The sequence below is a fragment of the Panthera uncia genome, chromosome X (genome assembly GCF_023721935.1).
Source record: "Panthera uncia isolate 11264 chromosome X, Puncia_PCG_1.0, whole genome shotgun sequence".
In the NCBI taxonomy this organism is placed as follows: Eukaryota; Metazoa; Chordata; class Mammalia; order Carnivora; family Felidae; genus Panthera; species Panthera uncia.
In genome coordinates, this window is record NC_064817.1 from 37,014,735 (window position 1) to 37,031,846 (window position 17,112).

General features: G+C 46.4%; 1 protein-coding gene across 2 annotated transcripts in view; it reads right to left on the reverse strand.

Annotated features, from left to right (window-relative positions):
• The window catches only part of EFHC2 (EF-hand domain containing 2), a 212,067-nt gene that overhangs the window by 102,315 nt on the left and 92,640 nt on the right, over window positions 1-17,112 (reverse strand). For both annotated transcript variants that reach the window (XM_049644583.1, XM_049644581.1), the window contains 3 exons: window positions 14,150-14,263; window positions 13,674-13,812; window positions 6,136-6,301 (listed from right to left, as the gene is read on the reverse strand). In XM_049644583.1, the coding sequence (XP_049500540.1) occupies window positions 6,136-6,301; window positions 13,674-13,812; window positions 14,150-14,263 (419 nt within the window). The remainder of the gene's footprint in view (window positions 1-6,135; window positions 6,302-13,673; window positions 13,813-14,149; window positions 14,264-17,112) is intronic.

Sequence of the window (17,112 nt, forward strand, 5' to 3'; positions counted from 1 at the left end):
GAGCACACTTTGAAAAACACCGTTAGTATCTTCAGCTATTTCCTTGACTAATAAACTAATTATCAAAACTGTCTAAACTCTCTTTTTATCACAATACTCCCAGCGCTCGAAAAACTAGCATTTTCCCTGCTTCCTATTATATCACCTATATTGCTCGACCTGGCTTTCCAGGCCACGGCCAGGTTCAAACACACACCCCTACAGGTATTTGCCATAACCACCTACACCATACAGTTGACTCTTGAGCGACACGGGTTTGAACTGCACAGGCCCACTTCTACGTGGATTGCTCTTTTGTTTTTATAAATACGGTACTCTACAAGGAATAGCTTGGTCATCCACTTCTCAGTGTATATTCACTCCCTTGGTGATCTCTTCTAATATTAGGTCTTTAAATCCCATGCTGATGACTTCCAAACTTCAGTCTCTAACTCAGACCTGTCTCCCAAACCGCAGACCTGTATATATATCCACTTGCCTACTCAGTATCTCCACTTGATAGCGAAGAGACATCTCAAACTTCACTTGTGCCCATACTGAACTTCTGTTCTCGCCCCACACCTACTCTACCTATAGTCTTTCTCCTCTCGGTAGATGGCAACTCTATCCTTCCAGTGGCTCAGGTCAAAACCTTGGGAGTCATCTTTACAAACACCTCTCTTCTTTCAGACCTCCAGTCCAAATCTGTCAGGGAATCCCATTAATTCAACCTTTCAGAATATTTCTGGAATCTGCTGTCTCGTCACTTCCACGGCACCCACCCAGGTCCGAGCCGTCGTAACTTTTCTCTTGGACCGCTGCGGTAGCCTCTGAACTAATCTTTACTCCTACCATCGCCTTTCTACAGTCTACTCTCTACGCTGCAGCTAGAGTGATTTTTTTATTTTAGAGAGCACGTGCGAGTCGGGGAGAGGGGCAGGGCTGGGGGAGAGAGGGAATCTCAAGTAGGCTCCAGACTCAGAGTAGAGCCCGACGCAGGGCTCAACGCCATAACCCTGGGATCACGACCTGAGCCGAAATCAAGAGTTGGACGCTCAACTGATGGAGCCACCCAGGCGCCCCTGGAGTGATTCTTTTAGTATATAAATGACATCAAGTCGTTCCCCTGCTCTAACTTCCCAAAGGCTCCCCTTATCACTTGAAGTCAAAAGAATCCTTATAATGGTCTACAATGTCCTATAGGATCTGATCCTCTATTACCTCTCTTAATCGGTCTACTCTGTTCCTTCACTCATGTGTTCTATCCAGTTAGCCTGTTCCTTGCTCTGGGTCCTTACACCAGCTCTTCCTTCTGCCTAGAACAGATTTCCTCCCCCTCCTTAGTAAGGTCCATCCAGACCGTGCTATTTTTTTTAAGTATATTTTTGAGAGAGAGAGAGAGAGCACGAGCAAGTGGGAGAGGCAGAGAGAGGGAGGGAGACAGAGGATCTGAAGCAGGCTCTGTGCTGACAGCAGCGAGCCCGATGCGGGGCTCGAACTCACAGACCGTGAGATAGATCGTACCTGAGCCAAAATCAGATGCGTAACCGACTGACCCACCCAGGTGCCCCAGACCACGCTTTAAAAAAAAAAAAATGAATCCAGGGGTGTCCCTTAGCCCCACACTACCAGTTTTTCTTTATTCTTTTCATAGCAACTGATTACAGTCTTGACTTTTCCTGTGGTATTTAACACCTTCTACATACTCACGGAACAAACTTATTTATCATCTGAACTGCGCGCTGTCTGCCTCCCCCAGCCAGAATGTAAGTTGTAGGAGGCTAGGGCTTTGCGTCTGTTTTGTCCACTGATGGATCTCAAGCCCCCTAGATCAGTGCTCCATACCTACTCAAAACCTCACAAACAGTGGGGAGCTATAGTCTTCTGGTTGGAAGAGACGAGAAGATTTCTTTTTATTGACGAGAAAAAAAAAATTTTTAAGAGAAGAAAAACGCATGACTGATGGAGACAGCAGGTGGAAAAACATCTGAAGCAAGTCAGAGATGAAGATTAAGCCGTGGAGTTTTGGATGCTAGATGGCTATGAATAGCCCAAGTCTGGGATGATAGCTTTCCTGGTGGGAAGTCATTTGTCTCTTCTATCCATAAAAACTGGAAGGGTGAATGTGTATTCCATTTACTTCCTTGCTCATCCGTTCCTTCTCTTATTGGGCAAAATATTTAATGAGCCCCAAGTCCGCAGCCAGCACTGTTCAGACTCTGAGGGAAGCAGTTAGGCTAGTCCCTGCCCTCAAAGAGCTCTCGATCTAGTGGGGGGGGGGGGGGGCACCACAATTACATAAACAAGTAATTGCCACACACCCTGATAAGTACAGCCTCTGTGGAAAGAAGGTGAACTCCAGGAGTCGGACCTCTCTGGGCTCAAATCCTAGTTCAAATGAACATTAGCTGTGTGAGCTTGGGCAAATTGCATAGCCTCTCTGAGCCTCAGTTTCCTCATGTGAAGAATGGGTACAAGTAATATTATGTACTTCATGAGGTTGTTTTGAGGAATAGATGAGATCAAGTATCGTAAAGCAGTTAGCATACCATAACCACAAATTGCTTATTAGCGGTAATACTATACTATTATTATTATTTCTAAAGGTATGATCAGCAGAGTACTGTGGGCTCGCAGAGAACAAAGTAACTAATTCCATCAGTGCAGCAAGGAAGAGATTATTCTGGGGACGCCTGGGTGGCTCAGTCGGTTAAGTATCCGACTCCTGATTTCAACTCAGGTCATGATCTCACGGTTTGTGAGGCTGAGCACCACCCCCCGCCCCCCGATGTCTGGCTCTGTGCTGACCGAGCAGAGCCTGCTTGGGATCCTCTCTCCCCCTCTCTCTCTCTGTCCTCCCCTGGCTGTGCGTGTGTGCGTGCTCTCTCTCTCAAGATAAATAAATAAAAACTTGAAAAAAAAAAAAAAAACAAGAAAGATATTATTCTGGTTCTCCCAAGTCAGACTAGACAATCCGCCCAGCAGGCTACCACAGTGAAATTTTACCCAGAAAATAAAGTCTCCATTCCATTAAAAACCTCACAGGCCTCAATCTGGAACTCCCAACGATTTCCTTCAACAATTCATTGGATGGTGGATCACCATTAACCTCATGCAACAATTAGCACCCAGGAAAATTTTTAACAGCAATATGCATATAGTCAACATATGTCACATACAATCGCGCGTCTCAATTCACAGTTTATTAGCATCAAGAAACTGTTGTGCGTGCTTTGTGAGATCGTCTTCCTTAGGTTCTCACAGTTTTAAAACCTTGGGTTATTCAAACTCCTGTGTAAGTCTCCCGCTGAATGTGCCAGTTACTATGGAAACAAGGTCACTGTGTGGGAGGAGCCTGAGGGAAGCGTATTCCTGGCACAGAACGAGCAGTGGACAGAAAGAAACAAAATTAGACACATTTGTGCCTGTACCACCATTGTCCAGCCACAACAGCATGACAAGGACGTGGAATGCTGTCTACAGTCAGTGCTCTGTGGGCAAGTTGATGCGGTGTAGACAGAAAGAGAGACTAAGGCAACTACCCACAGGGAGCTGTTTTCCCCCGGGTTCCAGAAGCAACACCCTAGATCATATTTCATCTTGTTTACTTATAAGAAAAATTCCCTCTCCTTTTACAATTGGACATTCTTCTTGCCCGCCTCCTTCGGGTAGCTGCCCTGAAAAACAGCAGTTAGTGAAAAGTATCCATTGGAAGTCCGGCTCTGGAAATTCACTGCAAACTCTATTATCTAGAAGGGGGGTGGAGTATGAGCTGGTGTCCCTCTTAAGTGACGGGATTCAGTGGCTCTCAAAGCCTGGTGCCCATCAGAACCCCCTGGAAGGCTGGTTAAAACACAGTGCCGGGTCCCACCCACCCCGGTTAAAACACAGTGCCGGGTCCGGGTCCGGGTCCGGGTCCCACCCACCCACCCACCCCCACCGCCAGAGTTTCTGCCTTTAGTAGGTCTAAATTCTTGAGGCCCAAGAATTAAGATTTCTAACCAGTGTGGGGGCCACACTTGGTGTAGCATTAATTTCAAAACTTAAAAAACAGAACTCTAAAGTCCTTAAAAGTAAAGGAGTATTTCTTAAAAAGTAAAGGTCATCACATGATGGCAAAGATAGCCTTTTAGACAGCCTATACGATTCTCCATATATTTTCGGCATTTTTACCAACACAGCAAAACTACTGTTCCCTCTGTGTCAAAATGTTCTACAATCAGGGGTGCCTGGGTGGTTCAGTCAGTTAAGCATCCGATTTTGGCTCAGGTCATGATCCCGTGGTTCGTGGGTTGGAGCCCCGCGTCGGGCTCTGGGCTGACAGCTTGGAGCCTGGAGCCTGCTTCGGATTCTGTGGCTCCCTCTCTCTCTGCTCCTCCCCCACTCGTGCTCAGTCTCTTTCTCAAAAATAAACAAACACTGAAAAAAAAAATTTTTTTTAATGTTCTACAATCATATCTCCTTACATTTGATCAAATTCAGAATGCTTTTTCTTCTCCTCCACTGGTCTTACTACACGTTCCCTTAAGTATTTTTCTCCACCCGTTCTCCTGACTCAGTATTTCCCTCACACAGGACTTCAATGTTCAGCCCACATCCTATTCAAACGTCTGCGACATTTTCCCACTTTTTCCCCCAACTTCCCTCACCAGGGCCTGCTCTCCCTGCAGAAGTAAACAGCAGCCATGGGCAGTTCCCACATTCTATACATATTGATGGGAGGGGCAGATTTTTCCTCGTGTATATCAGGAATAATTTTCAAAGTCCAGCTTTTGAAATTATATTCACCCATGGGAGCAATCTACAGTTACGAAACTCAACCAAACCTCTCAAATTAAAACAGCATTAATTGGGGCATCTGGGTGGCTCAGTCGGTTGGGCGTCTGACTTCGGCTTAGGTCATGATCTCACGGTCCGTGAGTTCGAGCCCCGTGTCAGGCTCTGGGCTGACAGCTCAGAGCCTGGAGCCTGCTTCAGATTCTGTGTCTCCCTCTCTCTCTGACCCTCCCCCGTTCATGCTCTGTCTCTCTCTGTCTCAAAAATAAACAAACATTAAAAAAAATTTTTTTTAATAAATAAATCAATAAAATAAAATAATCACCCGGGGGTCTCACTTCAGCAGCACACATACTAGCGTTAGAACAATCCTGAGATCAGCATGGTCCCTTGGTCATCAGGATGACCGGCAAATTCAGGAAGTGTTCCGTCTTTTTAAAAAAGTAGAAATAAAAGATAATGAAATCAAATGACCATTCAATGGTAAGGATGTGGAAAGGGATCCCCCGTGCCCTGTTAATGGGAATGTGAACTGGGGCAACCGCGATGGAAAAGAGTAGGGAGGGTCCTCAAAAAACTTAAAACCACCACCTGAGCCAGTAATTCTACTTCCGGGAATATATCCGGAGGAAACGAGACAGGGTAACAACCTAAGGCGTCTAGCAACAGATGAATGGATACAGAAGATGTGGCTTATATCTGCAATGGAATATTATCCAACTATAAAAAAAAGGAGGAAATCCTGCCATTTACAGCAACACGGATGGACCTTGAGGGCATTACGCTAAGTGAAAGGAGTCGGGCAGAGAAAGACATGATCTCACTTCCACGTGGAATCTCAAAAAACCCAACTCCTAGAAACAGATCAGGTTGGTGGTTGCCAGACTTGGGGGTGGGTGGGCTGGGGGTTGGGAAAATGGGTGAGGGGGGTCAAAAGGTACAAACCTTCAGCTACAGAAGATCAAGAAGTCCTGGGAACGTAATGTACGACAAGCTGACCACAGTTAACAATACCCTATCGTGTATTTAAAAGCTGCTGGGAGAGTAGATCTTAGAAGTTCTTATCACGACAGGAAAACAAAAGTTGTAACTGTGTGAGGTGACCGACGTGAACTGATCTTCTGGTGGTGACCGTTTTTTTTTTCCCAACATATATACATATCCAATCTTTATGCTGTACACCTTAAAGTTATAGAATGTTCTAGGTCCACTGTGTCTCAAGAATCCTGGGAAAACTAAATTCGTTGAAAAGCTCTAACAGCATGTTACTGGACTTTGAATTACATGGGGCTAAGCATCATCAGTTCCACCATGAGGCCTACAGTATAAACCCAACACATCTGGGAAAGATCAGACCCAAATCATGGTTCCCTCAAGCACCTGTTCTTCTCCATGAACTTCTTAAAGTTCCTCTGATGAGGTGTGGGCACAAGGCCTATGCAGGTGCGGAGAGAGTCCTCTTCGGAACCAAAGCCGTTATAAGGCGGAAATTTCCTTTCTATCTTTGGAGGAGGAGGAGCCTTGCAAGAAATCGAGGTAAAGTTCTCTGTAACAAAACAAAGGCAAACGAGACGTCAATGGTTTTTATTTTGGTTTGGGTTGCTTTGGGTTTTTTTGTGTGTTTTTTTTTTTTTTTTCGCCCCGATTGTGGCTGTTTTGAAAGGTTTGTTATGTTTTCAAGATGGACTATTTTAAACTCTTTCAAAGAAAACACAGCAAAATCCTCGGAGGGTAGGTTTCAATCATGTTTACAGAAACCAAAGAAGTCACTCAATAATCGCCATTGGTTCAAAAGAGAGAAAGGAAAAAGAAACTGCCTATGTCAAGTAAGTAAACATTTCTCTTTTGTCATCACATCCCCATTTCTGACTCTTTTCTGTCCTTCTGTGATTTTCCCAATGATATGAAAATTCAAACTTGGAACGTTCTGCCACCCGCCCATCCCAGATTTTAACCTGGAATTTAGCCCTCTCCCGTCTTCAGTCAACACTCCCTAATCAAACTCCTTTCCAAACAGGCCTGATTCCTCACTGTTTTGCCTTTACCTTCCCCAAGCACCATCCCCTCCTCCTGCGTCCCCTTCTTCAGACCTCTCTCTTTTCCTCTAACTCAACTCCAGGCCATGGCACTTCCCCATCGAGTTACAAAACCAAATCAAAACTTCTCACCAGCCACGGCTCCAGGTTGCAATTGTACTCAGATGTGATGGAGGCAGAAAACCAAGAATAAAGCTGAAAACAAATACACAAAACTTGAAAGAATAGCCACTGCTTACTCGCTCAAAGGGAGCGTTCTGGGTAAATGTCATTGCTTTTCTTTAACTCATCATTTTTGAGGATGGAGCGATGGACAGAGGGCTGGGGACATATTTGTAATTGCCTGGGAGCTGTTAGGCACTCGTCTGTGAGGCTGTATAATCTCCAAGTCACTTGTGTTTGCCCCACCACAAAGGGCAAAGAAAATGCCAGAATCTTTCGGAAAACAAACACAACAAAACATTCGTGACTCTAAGGAGTTCCGTACAAGCAAAGATTTCCTTTTCCCCTGTTAACGTTTTTTTGTTTGTTTGTTTATTTTTGACAGAGAGAGTGAGCGAGCGTGCGCAGGGGAGGGGCAGAGAGAGAGGGAGACACAGAATCCAAAGCAGGCTCCAGGCTCCCAGCTGTCAGCGCAGAGCCCGATGTGGGGCTCGAACCCACGAACCGGGAGATCATGACCACAGCGGAAGTCGGACATTTAACCAACTCGACTGAGCCATCCAGGCGCCCCTCTGCTGTCAGACTTCCAATAGAAGAGTACAGATTTAAAGCACAACTCTATAATGGAAAATACACATCAATTTGTCATCCAAGGCAACCAAACTCTTCGAATTGAGGGTTTTGTTTTGTTTTTTTACTGATAGATCAAAAGGCTAAGGGTCCGAGGCTATTTCTAACTCCCGATTTGAAAACATTTTCAACTTTCACATTTCCTTAGACTTCCTTATTTCCTTAGCCTTTGTGTGAAATCCCCTCGAGCATAATCCCCAAAAGAGTATTGTTCTGCCCTAACAGAAACCGTTCACAGAAGACATATTGGCGAAGAGAATGCCATCAAAGATTTCTCACTGGCTCAGTGAAAGGGACCAGCCAGGCAGCCAGTACAGAAGTGGCTTGCGAGCCTCTCCTATTGCTATTTTTGTGGCAATTAAAATCTTGGTAATAAAGAGGAAAGTTCAAATCTTGGAATTAGGTAGAGCTGCAGTCGACCCCTATTATTGTTAACCAGCAAATCAAACACACCACTGACTGGTACCTTCATTTCAGGGAAAGGACCACAGGATGGCAGGGAAAACTCTGTGATTAGCAGCACATCGGGGCGTGATCAGTTTCTTCTAACAAGGGGACACATGCATACATACGACTCTGCGTACAAATCTGAACAGTGTAACCAAAAGAGGACATATGCTGAATCACAAAATAATTAAGAATGCATTCTATACCTCCCCCCCGCCAGAATTACAAGTTTTATAAGTGTTGTTCGCTCTCAACTACATAATTTTTGCAACAGATTTAAGCAACAAAAGAACCAATTTCAAGCTTTCCTCTGCACCCACAGCGCCATCTAGTGTATAGAAGCCGAGGAGTGTTCCCCTCTATCATGCCTGACTTTTTCGTAGCACATACATCTTTTTCTCTGGGTAATGGTGTACACCCACAAGGCTTCGGACTTGCACCTATGTTTCCTGTCTTTGGTTTTCCATCATCCCAGCATCTTGCATGCTTCAGATATTAAAAAAATGTTCCTTGAATAAATGAAAAATTATACCAGTTTTGTACACAGCATCTTCCCAAATATCTTCTTAAATGGCACCCTGCTGAACTCTGAGACACCTGTCGCTTCAATGGCCTGATTCCTCTCATTCCGAGCGAGTTGTAAAAGCAAATATACTGAATGCCTATCCACGATTAACTAGATTCCAACAAAATTACAGAAAGGCGATGTTTTTAAATTTTTTTTAATGTTTATTTATTTTTGAGAGACAGAGAGAGACAGAGCGTGAGCAAGGGTGGGGCAGAGAGAGAGGGAGACCCAGAATCTGAAGCAGGCTCCAGGATCCCAGCTGTCAGCACAGAGCCCGGCATGGGGCTGGAACCCACAAACCACGAGATCGTGACCGGAGCCGAAGTCAGGACACTCAACCGACTGAGCCACCCAGGCGCCCCAGAAAGATGATGTTTTTAAGACGAATGTTAATGATCCTTCACTGTGATTTTTACTATTTGCCATCTCGATTGGAAACAATGCTGGAAAATGCCTTCAATCACCTCAAAGTTCATCTTTTTTTTTTTTTTAATGTTTATTTATTTTGAGAAAGTGAGAACATGAGCGGGAGAGGGGCGGAGAGAGAGGGAGAGAGAGAGGGAGAGAGAGAGAGAGAGAGAGAGAGAGAGAATCCCAAGCAGGCTCCGCACCATCAGTGCAGATCCTGACACGGGGCTCGATCTCACAAACCAACCATGAGACGGTGACCTGAGCCAAAATCAGGAGTCAGCCACTTAACTGACTAAGCCACCCAGGCACCCCTCAAAGCTCATCCTCTATGTTCTAGTAACCCAGATACGGACCCAGATTTTAGGAGGCCTGAAGCTTACATAATTTGGGAGTAAGCGCTTCAATACAAAGAATGCCAAAATTGTTAAGACAAAATTAGGATCGGGGCTTTGGACTGGGGCTCAGGCCATGGAAGAATCCTAAAGCTCAGACTTCATTAACTTCATTAACATCAAAATAAACCCCCCTCTGCTTGTACCCAATACCCAGGTCAAATGAGTTTGGTGGGATGTTCATTTCGGGGGGGGGGGGCAAATAATTAGTGAATCACATTATTCTTGAGCCCTCGCTCGAAAATCCTTCAGGGACCGTCCATTCCTCAACCCTCTGTGCTTCGCGGCGGACGGAAAAAGGGGCAAAATTGTTAGATCCGTTGAGGCCACGGGGTGCAACCAGAAGCAGAGTCTACGACTGACGCCGCAGCTTGGGATAGCTAATTTGCGCCAATGACCATTAAATTCTCATCTTGGATGTCCCACCGCTTCCGGCGCCGACAGTGCAGAGTTCGTCAAGAGGCCAGAAAGAAATCCACAAAATCAAAGATGCTTTAAAGAATGCTGCTCATCTTTACTGTCAGTACAGCCTAATATGCACTTAAAAGCAATGGAAACAGCTGGTTTGTTGTTGCTGGTGGTGTTGTTGTTTTACTAGTTTTGGCTGTCCCAGCCCCTAAGGTTCGATGATAAGCAAGTCCTCCTATAGCAAAGAAATAATAACCCAAGGCAGGAATTCTAGGTGAGAACAGGTTACATTCAAGTCCCCGTGCCTTCAGTGAGAGAAACTCCTGCTGGAGCCCCTGGAGCCTTTTCTAACCTTTATGCTACAGGAAAGCCCAACAGGCATCCATCTGCCGGTCCGCATGCATCCACACGAAATCACGAGGCAAGTGACATGCTTACAGGCCGGCAGGTGAGCCAGGGCCAACGGACGGCCGAGCTGCCTAGTGGGAGAGTCACATTGGAATGTCCCATGCAAGGAGTCTATGGAATCGCTTTCTCCTTAGAGTCCTTGAACGCACAAAAGAACCCTCATTTTGTTTTAGGAGTCAAATTGGGTTTTACACAGGGGCACAAATCTCTCTTGGAATTCTATGGAGCCCTCTGCTTCTACATAAATAGAAAGCTTACCCCTGCACCTTCCTTGGGACTGTGACCAACCCCTTCTCTTTGTCTGTCTGCCATTTTTTTCTCACCGCCCCCCCACCACCACCCCAAATCTGCTGAGGTGTCATTAGATAGGAGAAGGTACTAAAAAGCACCAAGGTGGCATTTACAAATCTCTCCCCGGCCCCTCTTAGGAGGTCCCAGTGGTGTGGTTAGCGCCTGTCTGCGCCTTCCTGGACTACACTGGCCACAATTCCTGACAAGGGAGGAAGCGCGACCACACTTACTGACGGGACTCTGTTCTAGTTTGAACTTCAAGGATACGAGAATATAATGCGTAAAATGCGGTCTTCTGAATTTAGAGAAGCAGACGAATTATAAACTCGATCGAGATGTCAGATGTGACTGTATCTGAGTAACATGAAGTACGCTAATTTAACCTCACCAAAAAGTCAGAGAAGGCAAAGTAACGATTACCAGAGAATGCGGATTCACGACCCACCAACCCCCGCCCCGCTTGCACCATGGATATAATTTCTAGTCATTACTTACATTAAGTACACTGTTGTGACTCAAGAAATGCTGTGTAATAATAGTGTCTGTTAAATGGGATATTTTAACATATGAGAAATATAAAAAGTCAGCGTGACTATAAAATGCATCATAATTTTGCATTTGCATAATTTTCTGTTTAAATGCACGATGCTCGTGTTATATTAGCTTTAAAGGCACAGACTCCTTTTTTTTTTTTTTTTTTTTTACATAATGCATAATTGTATAGAGTGACCCAGAGAAGTGAGCAGAAAGAAATTAAGCGCCAGGGATCAACCAAAATGGACCATCGGGCATCTAGAGCTGATCTGTTTGCCGAGGACAGCTAGATTTAGAGGACGCCAGAGAAGTCACTCTGTCTCTGCAAGTTCCCTGCAAACCAGTTAGGAGACTAACAACATACCATGTCTCACCAGTACCACGTTCATTTTCCCAAATGCAACCTTTGCAGTCTCGAAATCGAGCTGGCAGACAAGCATTAACCAAATGTTGGGGCTTTGCGCTGAAGGGATCAGATGAGGTTTGGAAACCTTTGCCACGTCCTTCACATTAAGACCATCTTTCAGTGGGACGGAGGTCAACGTCTTCAGTTAACTCGTCTTTTCTATATATGTTTTTTTTTCTTCTTCTTCAAGTTTTAAGCCTACCCCGAAGACTTACTGATTCTACACAGGCATCGACATTTATTAAAAACCAAATCCTCCTTCCCAGGGATCTGCAGACCACTAGCAACTCCTCCCCAACAGCCACCACATGCACATGCCTGGCTGCCTCGTGTTCACAGTCCCCAAAACTAATGTGCCCAACTGCGTCCACGAGAGAGCACGACTTTTAGACAGTAACAGAAGAGACTACCGATGTGGCCCCCTAAGGCCCGTGCATTGTGACTAATCTGGCAAGCAAATGCCGTGGAACAAATTCCCTTAATGAACGGAAGAGTGAAATCCAAAGTGTTTTTTGTGCCAACCCTTTGTGTATGCTGTGTGCCTTCTCCCACGACAGGAAGATGCCCAGGAGGCCAGGAATGCTACACAATGGGAACACCAAGACATGTGAGGTGCTCATTCCAGTAACAAAGTGCCTTGTCTCAGACAAGAGACTACCCCCCGCCCCCCAGCTCCAAGAGGAAGGTAGGGGGGTAGAGGAAGCACTACCCCCCGCCCCCCAGCTCCAAACCCCAACCTGGGAGGTCGGCAACCCTCCTCCCCACCATCACTTCCACTCAGGGACAGGTACCTGGAGCAGGGCCCAGGAAGGGGGCAGGGCTGGCTGGCAGGTTTCACAAATGAGGGCTTTGTTGTTCGGGTTTCATGTCAGATCCTCTGCCTGCTTCTACGATTCTCATAACGCCACGGAACACGCAGTAGGTTTCTGCGCTCCTTCCAGCCTAAGAAACTCTTTAACTCCACAGCTCCTAAGTCCTACTACAACAACCTGTACCTAGTAGGTTCTTTTTTTTTTTTTTAAGCTTATTTCTTTCTTTTGAGAGAGAGGGAGAGAGAGAATCCCAAGCAGGTTCTGTGCTGTCAGCACAGAGGCTGATGCGGGGCTGGAACTCACAAACCGTGAGATCATGACCTGAGCTGAAATCAAGAGTCAGACGGTTAACCGACTGAGCCACCCAGGGGCACCCCGCCCCCCAGTAAGTTCTTAATAAACCCCTTCTTCTCATTCTGAACTGAACTCATCTGAAGAGAACGGATGTCTAAGGAGAGAGAAAAGCTGGAAACATGGCTGGGCTTCACCAGGAAAGGTAGAACAAACTGGCACGAGAGACTCAGAGAACTCAGATAAGCAGTATACCCATTGCAGTAAGCAGGAATTCAGTGAAAAGAAAAGCATTCAGATTTCCATTTCAGTTGCTCGACCGGAGAACATGGAGCCCGAGCTGCAGTCAGGCAGAGGGCCAGCTGTAAAGGAAAACGGAAGCCTCTGGCATCAGGTAGACAAGTTCAGAGCTCAGCTCACCCTTCACTTACTGCATAGCCTTCGACAAGTCAGCCTCAGCTTCTTCACCTCAGCTTTTTAAGCCTTTAAAGCCTCGGCTTCTTCACCTCTAAAATGGGGACAATGAGTCTCGAATCGTTGTTAGGAGTAACACAACAAACGCCTACCAGCAAATGCTCAATGAATACCATGGTAGCTATTCCGAGCTTAGCATTTGCAACTCAAAAGCAAAATCCTAAACTACAGAACACAGATTCTAAATTTTTAAACGTTATTTTTTATTTGCTTGATTTTTTTACATTTATTTATTCTTGAGAAACAGAGCGACAGAGCACCAGCAGGGGAGGGGCAGAGAGAGAGGGAGACACAGAATCCGAAGCAGGCTCCGGGCTCCGAGCCGTCAGCACAGAGCCCGATGCGGGGCTTGAACCCACAAACTGCGAGATCATCACCGGAGCCGAAGTCGGACGCTTAACCGACTGAGCCACCCGGGCGCCCCTTGATTTTTTATTTGATAAGAGAGAAAGAGACAGCACAAGTCAGGGAGGGGGGCGGAGGGAGAATCTTAAGCAGGTTCCACGATCAGCACAGAGCCCAACGCAGGGCTCCATCCCACGACCGTGAGATCATCATCTGAGCCCAAATCAAGAGACGGACGCTCAACTGACTGAACCACCAGGCACCCCGAAGTATTATTTTCTAAGTGACATACGTGTTACTTACCAATTCCATATTTAGTCTTGTAATAAGTCTTCGTAAAGTTATCACAGTCGCAAAGAAGCACTTTTCTTCCCCACACGTTGATGGTGGCTCCTATGAACAGGTCACTATCTTTGTAAAACTCCTGGTCTACTTTCCCGAGCTAATAAACACAAAGGAACAAGGCGTTGGCGCCACAGACCCTCTGAAGACTTACGCAAAAGAAAAAAAAAATTGTAAAAAAGAAAAAAAAAACAAACCCTCATTTGTATCATTTATAATCAAGACACCCAGTCGATGTTAACATCTGGAAAATACGTGTGTATTTATTCACATGTGCGCTTGAGCCTGTTTAGGATTGACAGAGGTGCAACGCGTACGTTTATATATTCATTAACCGCGTTCACAATCAATCTCACAAGAGAATCTGTGACGCACCCCGTATCTCAGGTTCCAGGAAGGTCACACCGGAAACAGCAATGAAACGTGAGGTCCCTCACCTTGTATTTATCCAACAGGTAGCCGTCTGCTGGTCTCCCTGTCAAGCCACGATACACGTTAAGAACTGCTCGATCTGTTATCTGACCTGGCTGATAGACTCCAGGTGGGCCATACTGGAAGAGAAAATCCAAACGAGGTACGGGTAGGTGGCTTACTGAACACAGAAGATGGTCGTGGTGAGGGGCCCAAGCCGGAAATACGCATCGTATGAGAAGGGGACCAAAACACACTGCCCCAAACACGCCTCTCGGGCGTATGGACTATTTTGAGCTGGTTATTCTGAAGAAAACAGCAGAGGCAGGAGGAGCTGTGTACAAGGTTCCCTTTTGTTTAGCCCACTGAGCCACCCAGGCGCCCCTCTCAAGTTTCCCTTTTGTAGAAAGCATTTACATCTATAAAGGAAATCTCCATTTGTAAGAATGTCTCCCTCTGTGTACCAGGAAGAGAAGGCAGGCTGAACATCTCTAAAACCTCTGACCAGCGGGGAAGACGACTTAAATCTGCATTAGCCAGCGCACTCTTGTTCACTGTGCTTTCCTTGGTGACCCCCTATCACCGGCTTCCCTCCCACCTGGCCACTTGACCCCCCAGTAGCTGGAGATGGTATTTAAGGTGGTGGCTTGGGCCATTTCAGGAAGTTCCTCCATTTTCCTAAGTCTCTCTCATGACTACGGGAGGTATACATGTTATTCAACATTTGCTGAGTTTTCTCCTGTTAATCTGTCTGTCGTTACCTGGGAGGGGAGGGGTGGTCTCAGCCTAGAAGGGTAGAGGGAAACTTAGTTTTCCTCCCCCAAATACGGTTCTCCTCTGCCCTCATACTCCATCCACCTCTCCCTCCACTTCCACACCCATCCTTCAAGGCCGTGCTAAAGGGCTGTCTTTTCCCCTGACCCTTCCCGTCCTCCTAGCCTGTCCCCAGTCCACACCTCCATAGCACCGACCACAGGGCTAGACCGCTCCGTGTGGTTTCTCTGAATGCCTCACCGGCAGCCATCTTTTTTCCTCTTCTGGAAACTACGAGAAACGCCCTGAGGAAGAAACCATGCCCTGCCCACATCACTCAGCTTAGCACCCTGCCCAACCCTGAGCTCAGGAAGCATTAGCCAGCCGAGAGGGACCGAGTGGTGAGGTGGCAAGAACCCCAGAGTGCAGGCGGCCTCTACCGGAAACCGTGGCCCGGAGCAAGCCAGGGTACTGCTCCACTCCACACACCAGACGTGGTCCCAGCAGTCGCGTGAGCTGCAGGAAAGGTCTTAACCAACTTCACTGAATGGAAAGTGACCCGTTTATCACATACAGAGGAGGAATCTGAATCATCCCTGATAGGTGTGACATAAAACACAAGTTCAAATGTGCGAATTTATGACGTGGGGGGGGGGGGTGAGTCAGCCAAGCAACATAGAGAAACAGTACCTTTGGAGCATTTTCTCTTTGCCACTTACTAGCTACAGGACTTGGAGCCAGGTATTTACCTTCTGGGAACTTCGGTTGTTGTTTGGGGTTTTTTTAAAAAATGTTTATTTTTATTTTTGAGAGAGAGAGACAGAGCACCGGCGGGGGGGGGGGGGGGGGGGGGGGGCAGAGAGAGAGGGAGACACAGGATCTGAAGCAGGCTCCAGGCTCCGAGCTGTCAGCGCAGAGCCCGATGCGGGGCTCGAACTCATGAACCGTGAGATCGTGACCTGAGCCGAAGTCGGACGCTTAACCGACTGAGCCACCCGGGCACCCCCCGACCTCCGCCACCCCGAGAACTTCAGCTTTGTCGTCAAACTGCAGTAATAGTACTGATTCCTTGCTCTCTCAAAGGATGCCTGAGTGTCGAGGGACTGCTTACTGCTTTTTTTCTCTCTCCGCCAGGAGAATGGAAGTTCCATGAAGCAGGACTTAATCCATTTCTTTCTCACTGGAACCCCCAGAGCTGGCACACAGTTGACAATAAATATTTGCTGAATGAATGAATAAAGGAAGCAACGAATGTCAAGACATACCGCAAATGTCCAGTACGTCATTGTTACTTTTTATAATTAGTCTACTGGTCAAAGCCATTCTAAAAACAGGCTTCCCAGGCTACCTGAGCCAAAGTCGGAGGCTTAACCGACTGAGCCACCCAGGTGCCCCCATCCCATTCAGCTTTTACAGTTACTTTCAAAGGGAGGCCTTGTGAACAGCGTTTCAGAGATAGAAAAATACACTCAGAGAGGTTAAGTGACTCGCCGAAGGTCACACAGCTTTTAAGGGGCAGAGCCACAATTCTAACCCAGGTCCTCTGTCTCTCTGTTGTTTCTTCTGCCCCCAAGTTACTTAGCTCTCAAATGGCCATAAACGTGTAAGAATCAGTCCAACAACTCTTTTAATAGTAACTAAAATGCAAAAGCTGTCGTTGATGTTAGCCAGTGGCTAGTTGGTGACTGGTGGCTACTTTCCTAAGAATCAGTCCTGGGCATATGCTTGTCGTGGGGGGAGGGGGGGTGTGTGTGCACGTGTGCGTGTGTGTTTGCACACTCAGAGCTTAGACCAAAACCGTGCAATTCCTCAGTAGGCTACGGAGGCCAGAGGCCAATGCCCCATCCAAGGGCATGAGCAATTCTTCTAACTAGAGAGTCACTTACTTTCCGAAAACTGATTACGAACTCAATGCTGAATATGTACTTCCTCTCACATTTGACTTCTTTTTGTTTACTTGCTTGAATTCAACCCAGAAAATTCCAACTTCAATTTGTTATATGCTCTATATTACTTTCATAGATGTATGTATTTTTTTAAGTTTTTATTTATTTATTTTGAGAGAGAGAGAGAGAGAGTGAGTCACAGAATCCGAAGCAGGCTCCGGACTCTGAGCTGTCAGCACACAGTCTGATGCGGGGCTCGACCTCGTGAACCGTGAGATCACAACCCGAGGCAAAACCAAGAGTCAGACACTTAACCGACTGAGCCACCCAGGTGCCCCTCACACATGTAT